The following is a 12,331-nucleotide window of genomic DNA, read 5'->3' as shown; positions in this document are numbered from 1 at the left end:
GTGTTTTCTATGTTTTATTTTGAATTATTACAAATAAATGATTTAGAAGTATAATGTACTGTACTGTGGAATCTTTTCAGTATCTTGGTGTATCTTTTGTTGCACAGGATTTAAATTTTGATAGATTAAATTCTTTTGTCCATGCTTTTTATTTTCCTGAAATCGCTACCTGTTTCACAGTTGCTTTTTATTGTAGTAAAATGTATATAACAAAAATTTAGCATTTCAAGCCAGGTGTGGTGGAACACACCTGTAATCCCAGCCCTTGGGAGGCAGAGGCAGGAAGGAGGATTGCCGAGCATTCAAAATTATTCTGGGTTACATAGTGAATTTAAGGCCACCCTGAACTGCAAAGTGAAATCCTGTCTCAAAAACAAAACAAAAAATTAGCATTTTAAGTTTTCAGGTGTTGTTTGGTGACATCGTAATGCCTTTACATTCTGCCACTTTTTTTTTTTCCTGGTATCATGGATCAAACTGAGGACCTTGTGCTTGCCAGGTAGGCCAGCACCACTGACCCATGTCCCTGATCCTGTCTTTACATTCTGTACAAATGTAGAACTTTGCTTTTGCAACTGTAATTCTATAAACAAGATTTTTATGTTTATATTTTCCTATTTAGTTGGTTTTTATTTCTTATCCTTCTCTAATTGTTCTTGGAAAACTTTAAGTTCTGTGTCAAGTAAAGGTGGTGGAAGTTGCCATCCTTGAGCTTTCCCCTGATCTTAGAAGAAAAACTTCGTCTTTTACCATTAGAACCTTTCCTTAGCCCATGAGTAAATACCGAGTCACAGTGAATCAAGCATGTCACCTAGTCATGTTAGAATACACTATAAAACTTTTAAATGAAATTATATGACATTTGGTTTGGCGGTGATTTCTTGGGTTACACCAAAAGTACAAATCTCAAGATTTAGAACAAAGCAAAAAAAGGCAAAATCAGTATTCTGTATCTAGTGAAAATATCCTTCAGTGCATATGGCTAAACAAATTTATTCTCAAATGAAATGAAACTTGTGGGGAAAAAAATTAAAAAAAATTAAAAAAATTTTTTTTGATACCAGGGATAGAACTTGGGACCTTGTCCTTGTGAGACTGGCAGCAGAACCTCTGAGCTGAATCCCCAGCCCGTGAAAAAAAATTTTTACAAATCTGCAAAACAAACTCTAGTGAAATTTCTGGCACAAAAGTGATTATACTGTAGGAAACTTGAAATTGCAACACAAATGGGAAATACTGGGTATATAAAATAGTATATTTTTCCTTATATTTATATAAATATTGAAAGTAAAATCACAGGAGTCACTCAGTATGTACAAATGTAATACCTTGACAGTTATAACATTAAGTAATGGCATTATCAGAAACAAAGTATGGCATTATGTTTGTGAGATCTGTTGTACTTCAAGTGGCAAACTGTTAATTGTATATATATGTTAAGAATGGGTAAGCTAACTACTTTGGAAGCTTAGAAGGATTACAAATTCAAAGGTAATTTAGCAAGATCTTTTCTTAAGATATTAAAAAAAGCTGAGAATTGTAGCTCAGTGTTAGAGTGCTTCCTAGATTCATTACCCAGTATTGGGGTTTTAAAAAACTAAAAACATTAAGACAAAAAACCACTACATGCATTGAAATAAAACATTTTAATAATCAATTTTAATAATCATTTTTAAAAAGGAGAGAAAAAGAAAACTCTGCTAAGTATAAATAAAGTATCAAAATGGCTCATTTTAAATTTTATTGTATCAATAGTGGTATGAAATACAAATTGGGCTACTTATCAGACAAAGATTATCAGATCACATTAGAAAGTACAAAATTATTTTAACATACTGTCTTCACAGTACCATATTTTAGTTTAACTATAAAGGGTTGGAGATTTAGTTCAGTGGTGCTGCACCTGCCTCGCAAGCACAAGGTCCTGAATTTAATCTCCAGCACCAAAATAAATAAAATAGTTTAACTATAGATAAAAGTTACAGAAATAAAATTTCATATTGACAGACCATCATGTATTTATTAAAACAGGAGAGAAAAGAAAACAAATTATTGAGATGTGGTCACTTTTGGATGACTACACACACACACACACCCAGAAGGGAGGTCAGAAAATTAAATAAATGTTAGTTTAAAAATGAAGAGAAAACAGTTTTTACCAAATGATTCTTCATTAGTATTCCTTGAAACCAAATGCCACTCACATCTTAAGAAAGCTATATACCCAATAAATTTAGATGCACAATTTCTGAACAGAACTTTTGTAACTTGAAATCAACATTTTTTTTTTTGGTACTGGGGATCCAACTCGGGACCTTCTGCTTGCAAAGCAGGCGGTGGAATCACTGAGCCAAATCCTCAGCCTGAAATCAACATTTTTAAAAGATAACGCATCATGAGAAAGAGGGGTTGTTTGAAAAAGGCTTAGTTAAAACATTCAGATCAGTAAACTAAAAGGAAATCCATGTGACGTCGGGACCGAAGACAAGATTTGTTGCAAAACACTATCCATTCTTGATATTCTTAGCAAACTTTCAAGGAAACCTAATAAAAAGTCACCCACAAAATACCTACAACTAATACAGTAAATGCAAATTCACTTTAGGAAGAAAAGAAGAAACAAAAACAATAGATATCATTATTCTGGAGGGTTTTTTGTGTGTTTATGTGTTTGTTGAATACTAAGCTTCCTGTAATCCTTTACTTGAGGCCAGATCTCAGCATGTTGTTGAGTTGCCCAAGCTGAGCTCTTAATTTGTGATTCTGCCTCAGGCTCCCAAAGTGCTAGGATTATAGGCTTGTACTATCCTGTGTGACATCACACCCAACTAATATTTGAGAATAGTACGTATACTGACAGACATAAAAATGAATACTTGATTTGAGAAAAATTGAAGCGAAGATCCAGGGTGGAGGAATTCAAAGCAATTTTTTGAAGGTATTAAATTGTTCATCTTCTTGATAATAATAGTGATGGTTTGGGGGAAGAAGGGTATAAATATCTGCTATTGTATATGAAAGCTGTTTACTAAAAACACCAGCATCTAAAAGTATTTGTAACACTTGATTCCTTTACACATCAAAACACTGAAGGGCAGATTCAAAGAAGATAAAATTAAATGGAGAGGGCCGGGAATTAGCTCTGTTTTTGCTCCCTGCTGCACAGGCACAAGGACCGGACTTTAATCCCTGGTACCAAAAAAAAAAAGTGGAGAGTTATATATCCTATGATTTATTAAAAGGAGAATGTTGTTATTTCATTACTTCTCCCTGGAGTGGTTTATACCTTCATCATGTTCTTATTCTTAATATGAAAGGGAAAAGAAACAAGAATAAAACAGTTTAGAAAAGAAAAAGTTCCAAGCTGAAGGAAACCTGCCTAGTGTCAAGACTCCTTTTCCACCACAATAAGCAAAACATTTCAGGCATGATAATGCACATCTATAATCCCAGTACTTGGCGGGAGGCTGAGGCAGGAAGAGCATAAGTTTGACTGCAACCTGGGCTACATAGTGAGTTCAGAATTACCCTGAACAAGACCGTATGTCAAAAATAACCCAAGATAATAATAATAAGACACTGGGCTGGGGATTTAGCTCAGTGATTTTGCTGCCTGCTGCACAAGTGCAAGGACCTGAGTTTGATCCCTGATACCAAAAAAAAAAAAAAAGACATAATGGCATTTTTGAAAAATTAGGCACAGTGGTCAGTACCACAGTGAGCAATTCAGAATTTATACTGATAAGCCTACCTGATTTCTGACAGATACAAAGATAATTCAGAGGAAAATTCATAAGTGAACTGAGCAGACATCCCTCAAAAACCAATCAAATTTAAACCTTACATAGAAGTTAATGCAAAAATAGATAAAAGACCCATAGGTAAAACCTGGACTTTAAAAATAAATGCCAGAGGGCTGGAGATTTAGTTAAGTGGTGCTGTGCCTGCCTTGCAAACGCAAGATAAATGCAAGACCAAAGTTAAAAATCTCAAGATTATTATTCAGGGCTGAGGATTTAGTTCAGTGGTTCTGCTGCCTGCCTCACAATCACAAAGTCTCAAGTTCAGTTCTGGTACAAAAAAAAAAAGATTATTATTCAGCAATAGGTATCATGAACAGAAGAATATTAACTTTCTTTTATAAAAGTAAAAAACTCCCAAAGACTGTTAAGAAAATGGAAAAAGAGAGTATTTGGCAAAAATATATCTGCATCCATAATATATAAGGAGTTTCTCCAGGTCAATATTAAACTGACAACCTAATTAAATTTTTTCATATAGATGAGAGACTTTACAAGACACTCAGCCAAAAAAGAAAAAAAAAGGCACAGCATGGTGATACACACCTGTAATCCCAGCGTTTGGGAGATTGAGGCAGGAGAATTGACCCAAGTTCAAGGCTAGCTTGAGCTCCATAGTAAATTCAAGGCAAGTCTGGACTACAGAGCAAGACCCTGTCTCAAATAAATAAATAAGGGCCAGGGATTTAGCTGAGTGCCTCTGCACCTACCTCACAAGCCCAATGTCCTGAGTTTGATCCCCAGTGCCAGAAAAAAAAGAAAGAAATTTTAAAAGGCACATAATTAGGGCTAGGGATTTAGCTCAGTGGCACCATGCCTGCCTGGAAAGCACAAGGTCTTGAGTTCAATTCCTGGTAGCAGACTGAAAGATAACATAATTGGCCTGGGGATTTAGCTCAGTGGCTCTCAAGTGCAAGGTCCTGAGTTCAATCCCCGGTACCCCCCCAAAAAGGATACGTAGTTAAAATAATGTATAATTGTTGTACACCTTTAATCATCATATGATATGCCTGTTATCCCAGGATTTTGTGTGGCTGAAGCATAAGAATCAGAAGTACTAAGTATTCCTACAAATTAATTTTTTTCTAGTGTTAATGTAGATTAAGAACATACAGGGCCGGGCATTTAGCACAGTTCCACGGCCTGCCTCAAAAGCACAAGGACCTGAGTTCAACCCCCAGGACCAAAAAAGAAAAGATCATAAGCAGACTTTCAGACAGTGTGATAGTTAATCTTGATCATCAAATTGATTGAATTTATAAACTTATAGGAAATAAATAGCACTTGATTATGTCTGTGAGGTTATTTTCAGAAACAGTTGACATAAAGGACAGCAAACTGAGGAAGCAGATTCCACATCTGCTCAATGTAGTCACCACTGATCAGCCACCTGATACCCAGATGGAACAAAGAGGAAAGAAAGCTGTCATGAGCTGTCCACCTCTCCCTGCTTCTATCTTTCTCCTTTTTCATTCCCTTCCCTGTGAGTTAAAATACATCTTATCTCTTTACATCAAATACTTCGTCATTCACAAAATTAGAAATTTTCTAGCCCTTTAGTTAACTCTTTCTTACATACTTGTACATAGACTTAACATATAATAAACATTCCTTCTAGGTATTTAGTTAAGGTTTCAGGGCCAGAGATTTACTCAGTGGTGCCACGCCTGCCTTACAAGGTCCTGAGTTCAATTTCCAGTACCCCACCCCCCAAAGAAAGGTTTCATTAAATGTAAAAATTCAGTTTTTCATAAAATCCTGTATTTGTCTATAACACTTTTATAAGTACAGTAATTACCAAAACTGAGAACAATCTTTGTCCCTCTGGTTACTAATGTATAAACTGGTACATCCATGTTATGAAATACCTACCACACAATAATAAAAGAAGAAAGTTATTGGTATTTCAACTAAATTAAAATGGAATCCAATAAATAAATCTTGCACACCAAAGTCATAGACACTAAAAAGACTATGAAAGTAATACCCTTTGAAGAGAAGTCTTCCACAAAATACTAGAATGCCATCTTTAGTAGTATCTTAAAGTGAACATATGCTATAATCAAGCAGAATTTATCCCAGAAATGCAGTGATTGTTCATCTTGAAAAAGTTGATTGATAGAGTACACTACGTTAATAGAGTTGAGAAAAAATACATGACAGTCCCAATTAATGCAGAAAAAAATCAACAATTCATTTCCCTTTCATTATTTAAGAAACAAAGGATGAACAGAAACAACACCATATGACCGTAGGTGACACTCATGTGAATACACAAATCTCAGTAACAGGAAATTATGAAGAAAATCTCACACAGCAGCATAAAACATTTAAAATATTGTTAGCAAAGAAAGTAAAAGTTAACATAATGAAAACTGCTGGGAGAAGTGAAAGAAAATAAATGAGAACACATCTTGTATACATATATTAGAATTATTGTTTAGATGGCCTTACTACCAACACAATATGTGGTATGGGTGCAGTTTGTGGCAAAACTAATGTCTTTTTGTAGATATACAAAAACCTACTGTAATTTACATAGATTTCTTTTTATTTTTTTGGTACCAGGGATTGAATTCAAGTCCTTGCGCTTGCACAGCAGGCAGCAAAACCACTGAGCTAAATCCCCTGCCCTAATTTACATGTAATATCAAGGGATCTCATAACCAAAGCCACTTGGCCAAGGGAGATAAGATCTTGATTCTGAAACTTAGTATAGATGTTTGGCAATTAGAACTGTGTAACACTGGCATGAGACAGACACACAGGCCGGTGGGATAGAATAAAAGCCTCAGGGATAAAGTCATAACTTGGGGTATGATAGAGGTACCATGACCATTCAGTGAGGAAGAGTACATTTCAACAAATGATGTTAAAACTGGAAATCCTATAGAAGGGAGGAGTCAGACCTTTAAGTAATAACACACAGAAATAAAAACAAAACCAGACACCTAAATATAAGACCAGAAACTGAAATTAGAGGAAAATTTTCATGACACTGGACTCGGCAGTGATTTCTTGTATATGACATTATAGACACAGACAACAAAAAATATGCAGGTTTAACTTTATGGAAATTTTTTAAAGATTTGTACATCAAAAAAGACCATAAGGGGCCAGAGGTTTAGCTCAGTGGCTCCACGCCTGCCTTGCAAGCGCAAGGTCCTGAGTTTGATCCCCAGTACCAAAAAAAAAAAAATCAGACCATCAAGCAAAAAGGTGAAAGGCACCTCTTTCATTGGTAGAAATTGTCCATTAAAATATCTGGCCCAGGGGCCAGGGATTTAGCTCAGTGGTTTCACCACTTGGTGTGCAAGCGCAAGGACCCAAGTTCGATCCCTGGTACCAAAAAAAAATCTTGCCCAGGATTACTAAGATTTATACAGAACTAATTTAAGAACACACAAACAGCCAAGTTCAAAAATGAGCAAGGGACAGTAATAAAACCGACCAATAGGGTGAAAATACTTCATATCACTGTTTACAAGGAAGATAAAAAATAACTTGATGAAGATATGAAAAAATTGGAACCTTTATTCACTCTTCGTGATAATATAAAATGATAGGCCTTTATGGGGAAACAAAATGATGATATTGCAAAAGATTTTTAAAAGAGAACAGTTTCCAGGGTCTATGAATAGGTATTTTGAGGAAGCTTGTGGTATAGATTTTTAGTTTTGCAAGATGAAAAGTATCCTTTAAGTGGGATGTAGAGAAGGTTGTCCAAAAAAAAAAAAAAAAGGAGTTAATATTGCTGAGCTATTAAAAAATAGGTTATTGTTGTGTTAGCTGTATTAACAACAGTTTGTTTTGCTTTGTTTTGTTTTTTTGGTACCAGAGATCGAACTCGGGTCCTTGCACTTGCGCAGCAGGCAGCGAAACCACTGAGTTAAATCCCAGGCTCTAACAACAGTCTTTTAGAAGTTGAATGGTCACATGAAATTTTGTCAGTATTCCTTTTAAATGTGGCCTTAAAGTTGAATGAGTACTCCAGATGTGACTTGGACACAACATATTTTTATTTATATATAAATGAAGCAAATACATGAATATTTTTCCCTTTTATTGTTTGCATACCATTTTTCTTCCTATTGATCAGTTCTGTCATTGGCCTGTCTTGACCCGTAATTCATTAAAATGTCTTGATTATTTTGCACATAATCCTATTTGTTCTGTGTGCCTCTGCACTTGGCTTTATAATCACGTTTTTCCTAATCATGTTTAGACCTTTGTTTTAAGCTTAAGTATTTAATTAAGTGTATTTTTCCACAGTTTTTTTTTTAGGAAGGCAAGAAAAGCTGAATGCTTCATTTCTGTAAATGACATTTTTAAAAAGGCTACTCTAGACTAATAGAAAGCAAATAGTGTTGCCAGGAATTAATATTAGAAGAAAGTTTACCCCATTTATCCCAGCTGCTCAGGACACTGAAGAAGGAAGATTTTCAAGTTCAGGGTAGGGGATGTATGTAGCTTAGTGGGAAGGTACTAGGTTCAATTCCCAGTTATATCCCCACCCTAGTTTCTTTTTCTCTTTTTCTTTTTTTTTCTTTCAGAAAGTACTAATGGGGATAGTATCTTAAAACAGCTTCCCTGGGCCAGGGATTTAGCTCAGTGGTTTTGCTGCCTGCTGCATGTCCAAGGACCCAAGTTCAATCCCCAGTACCCCCCAAAAAACAGCTTCCCATCTTTGTAAAATACATCTTCTGCCCTAAGTGATTTTTATGCTCTGTCAATATAAAATTTAATTTTTACTGTAGTAACAAAAATGTTTTAATTATGAAAGTTCACCATAAGAAAGAAAATGCACATCCTGGCAAGCTTAAACTATTGTAATGTCTTTTTGCTAAAATGATATGCTGTGCTGTGTTACTCTATAAATGTTAAATCAATTTATACTACTGAGACACATGTACTTTAAGGGTTTAAAGGGTAAGCCTTTCTCTTTTCACTTCGAAAAAAACCGCTTTATGAAGTGATGCAGTCTTTACTTTCTCAGTTAAAATTTAAGCAAAATTAAATGGTGAAAATAATTACAAAATCCATGTTAGAGTGAGTTTGTCATGTAAAAGATATTTGAATTGAAATCCATCTATATTTTATAAAGCAACATTCTGTTCATCTTAGACATACCATCTTAGTCACCAAAGTAATTGGTTGCCTCTGCATTCTCATTTTTCACTAGCTTCACTTTCATTGCCATTCTACATACATAAGATTCATTGGTTTATTTCACCTTCCTGGGTAAACAGATACATTTCAGCTCAGATTTCTGTCATTTTTGAGATAGGAATTGAAAGTTTTGGGATGTAGTATGTTTTATTCTGTTTCTTAAGCTTTGGGATTGTTTCATATTACTTGTTTTATTTTGTTTGTTTCATAGGCTTTGGAATGAACCTGTCAATCTCCTTGAGGAACATGATGCCTTAGAGTTTTTTAATTCTTTGGTCAATAGTTTAGATGAGGCTTTAAAAGCTTTAGGACATCCTCCTATGATAAGTAAAGTGCTAGGAGGTTCCTTTGCAGATCAGAAGATATGCCAAGGCTGCCCACATAGGTAAGCACTAATTATTTTATTTAAGGTATACTTTCAGGTTTTTTTTTTATGAGCGCAAATAAGATTTCCACTTGTATTTATAGAGCAGAGTATATTGATTTTAAATACCTAAGACTGAATTTGCATTCATATGTAACACTATCCTGTTGGGATTCTTTCCCCCTAGTAATATGTGGTTCTTGCCACTTGCTTTGTCATACCCTAAGACATAAAGTGGCATTTTCCTGTCAGGTGTGGTAGTGCACACCTGTAAACCCATCACTCAGAAGATTGAGGAAGATCACTGCTTCATAGTGATTTCAAGGCCACCTTAAACTACATAGCAAGACCCTGTCTCAGAAATAAAATGGCATTTTCCAGAAGTCTGCAGTTACTGCTAAAAGATGTTTTGTTAGTCTAATTAAATTAATAACTACAATAGCATAATGTAAGTTTAAAAGATGACTGGTGGGGGCCAGGAATTTAGCTCAGTGGTTCTGCCACCTGCCTTGCAAGCTCAAGGTCCCAAGTTCGATCCCCAGTACCCACCAAAAAAAAGATGACTGGCAAATCTGACAAAATATTTTCTGTACAAAGTAAATACTTGACTTTTACCACCAGTTGGCTGGCCATGGTGGCCCACAACTGTAATTCCAGGATTCTAGGAGGCTAAGGTAGGAGGATTACAAAAATTCAAGCCCAGAGTGGGCAATTTAGTGCCTTAACAAGACCCTGTCTCAGAATTTAAAAGAGCTGGAGATGCAGCTTAATGATAGAGTGTGTGCCTAGTATGGATAAGGTCCTCAGTTCAGTCCTTAGTACTGAGAGGGGGGTAAAGTTCAAATGAACTACACATACTTGTTAGAAATTGCAGGATGATATCTGAGTCCCAAGTCTGTTTTTGTTTTGTTTTGTTATGGTACTGGGGATCAAACTCAGGACCTTGCTCTTGTGAGGCAGGCAGCACAACCACTGAGCTAAATTCCCAGCCCCTCCCAAGTCTATATCACAGACCATTATGGTTTTAGAATATTGTATTTTTTGGATTGTCTGTCAGGTGTGTGTGTATGTGTGTGTGTATTTCTATCATTTAAATGTATATTTATATTCATATATATGTATATGAGTTTCCTGGAGTATCTGTCAGACATGTATGATGTGTGCATGTGAATTTTTAAGTTGTCTTTTATAAGGCTTGATTTTTATCATATAATGACTTACATAATCCATTTATGAATAATTTCATTTTTGTAACATGTTCCCCCTGGCTAGAAAAAAAATTTTTTAATGGGAGGAGTTATATCTTGAACACAGTGTCTGCTTGCACTTAACACCTATAGGTAAACCTTAGTTTGATTTGATGGTTGACAATGTATTCTCCCCATCTAATTTTCTGAGTATCATGAGAAATTTTGAAGTTTTTGTAACAGTTGCCTGCAATATGGTATGCCTTTTCATTCTCACATTTATGAATTTTTGGTCTGCAGTTACTTTATGAATCTATAGAATAGAACACAATAGGGTTTTACAAGCAAGCTTATGTCTGAAGTATTTGTGTATGTAAAGCCTCTGAGGCAGATATTGAAACACATTTTTAAATGCACTTCATTAATAGCTTCGAATAGTCATTTTCTGAACCTAATGAATCTTCTTTACTTTGGCATGAATTATGGTTTAAACAGATAAGTTAGGAAGACAGTGTGCCATACAACTTTTCAAGCATCAGTCTGCCAAGTGGAACCAAATTGTTCTGTCTGTCTCCCCCTTCCCTGCTTTCTTTCTCTTCAAGATAGAGAGATAGACATGCTTCTCAAAGGCATATAAAGAATCTAATATATGGGCCGGTACAAAATAAATAACTGATAAAGATAACTATTACTAAATAACATTGTATAACTAATGAATTTGATAAGATAATAAGTACTGCTAAAGTATTTTTCATCAAGTTACAGCTAAAGGTAACATTTAGAAATTTAAGGATCCTTTCCATCATTTCTTAATACCTTTAGGTATGAATGTGAAGAATCTTTTACAACTTTAAATATAGACATTAGAAATCACCAAAATCTTGTTGATTCTTTGGAACAGTATATCAAAGGAGATTTACTGGAAGGTGCAAATGCATATCATTGTGAAAAATGTGATAAAAAGGTATGCAGTGTACAGTTTTTGAAATTATGATTGCATTTGTGCTAATCATCAAAATTGACCTCTGCTCTAACTCTGCTTTGTTATGGTAGCAGAAAGGAAATGACAATGATGACCTATTTAAAGATATGTTAATGAAAGAATATTGAGAGAATATTGTGTCTCTGACTAAAGATTTTTAGTGGGTAAATAACATTTAGAAATCAAAATACATTATCAGTTTCTTGTCAGTTTAACAGTTACACAGGTAACTTTCCATCTTTGTTCTGAAATAGATTCCTGTTGAACTGACGCATAAGGTGTTGGTAGCAGAAAACATTTTTTCATACTCAGAGTTACTGTTCAAGTCTTAACAGATTGGCTAATTTTATTTAGTTGCAGCAGATTTTCACAGCACATGCAGTTAACCAAGTCTGACTTGAAGATTCAGCCAGCTAACTTCATCTCTGAGTTGGAATAACATATTTGTCAAAATGCTACACAGTTAAATAATACTTCTTTTTCTTAGCCCTGATGTTTTCTCACCTCCAAGTTGTCCACAATGTCTTTACCTTAAACACTAGATTGTATTCTATATAGCTATATTACCTGCTATCCACACACGTGGAACAATTCTTTCTTACCCTTTACCAATACTAATCCACCTTTTAAAATTAGTGATATAGGTAGTAACTTTTTCAAAGGGAAAGGAAGCTTAAATCCACTAGCAATGGACAATACTTAGTAAATTAACTACCATGTGACTTTGTAAATATTGTCTAATTTTATAATTGCTTATTTCTTTCACTGACAACATATTATTTTCTTTCATATAAAAGTAAACACCAAATGGGTAGTTAGATAAGAGTGA

The 12,331-nt window shown here is 34.8% G+C and overlaps 1 protein-coding gene across 16 annotated transcripts in view; it reads left to right on the top strand.

Annotated features, from left to right (window-relative positions):
- Positions 1-12,331, top strand: part of LOC147828444 (ubiquitin carboxyl-terminal hydrolase 9X-like) — a 154,082-nt gene that overhangs the window by 120,340 nt on the left and 21,411 nt on the right. For all 16 annotated transcript variants that reach the window (XM_087209920.1, XM_087209930.1, XM_087209929.1 and 13 more), the window contains 2 exons: positions 9,181-9,354; positions 11,343-11,484. In XM_087209920.1, coding sequence (XP_087066046.1) covers positions 9,181-9,354; positions 11,343-11,484 — 316 coding nt within the window. The remainder of the gene's footprint in view (positions 1-9,180; positions 9,355-11,342; positions 11,485-12,331) is intronic.

Source organism: Heterocephalus glaber, unplaced genomic scaffold, assembly GCF_053883595.1.
Source record: "Heterocephalus glaber isolate CG9 unplaced genomic scaffold, H.glaber_assembly_v1.0 deba00001072, whole genome shotgun sequence".
Taxonomy (NCBI): domain Eukaryota; kingdom Metazoa; phylum Chordata; class Mammalia; order Rodentia; family Bathyergidae; genus Heterocephalus; species Heterocephalus glaber.
The sequence above is the reverse complement of the archived record's forward strand: the minus strand, read 5'-3'. Positions and strand labels throughout refer to the sequence as shown.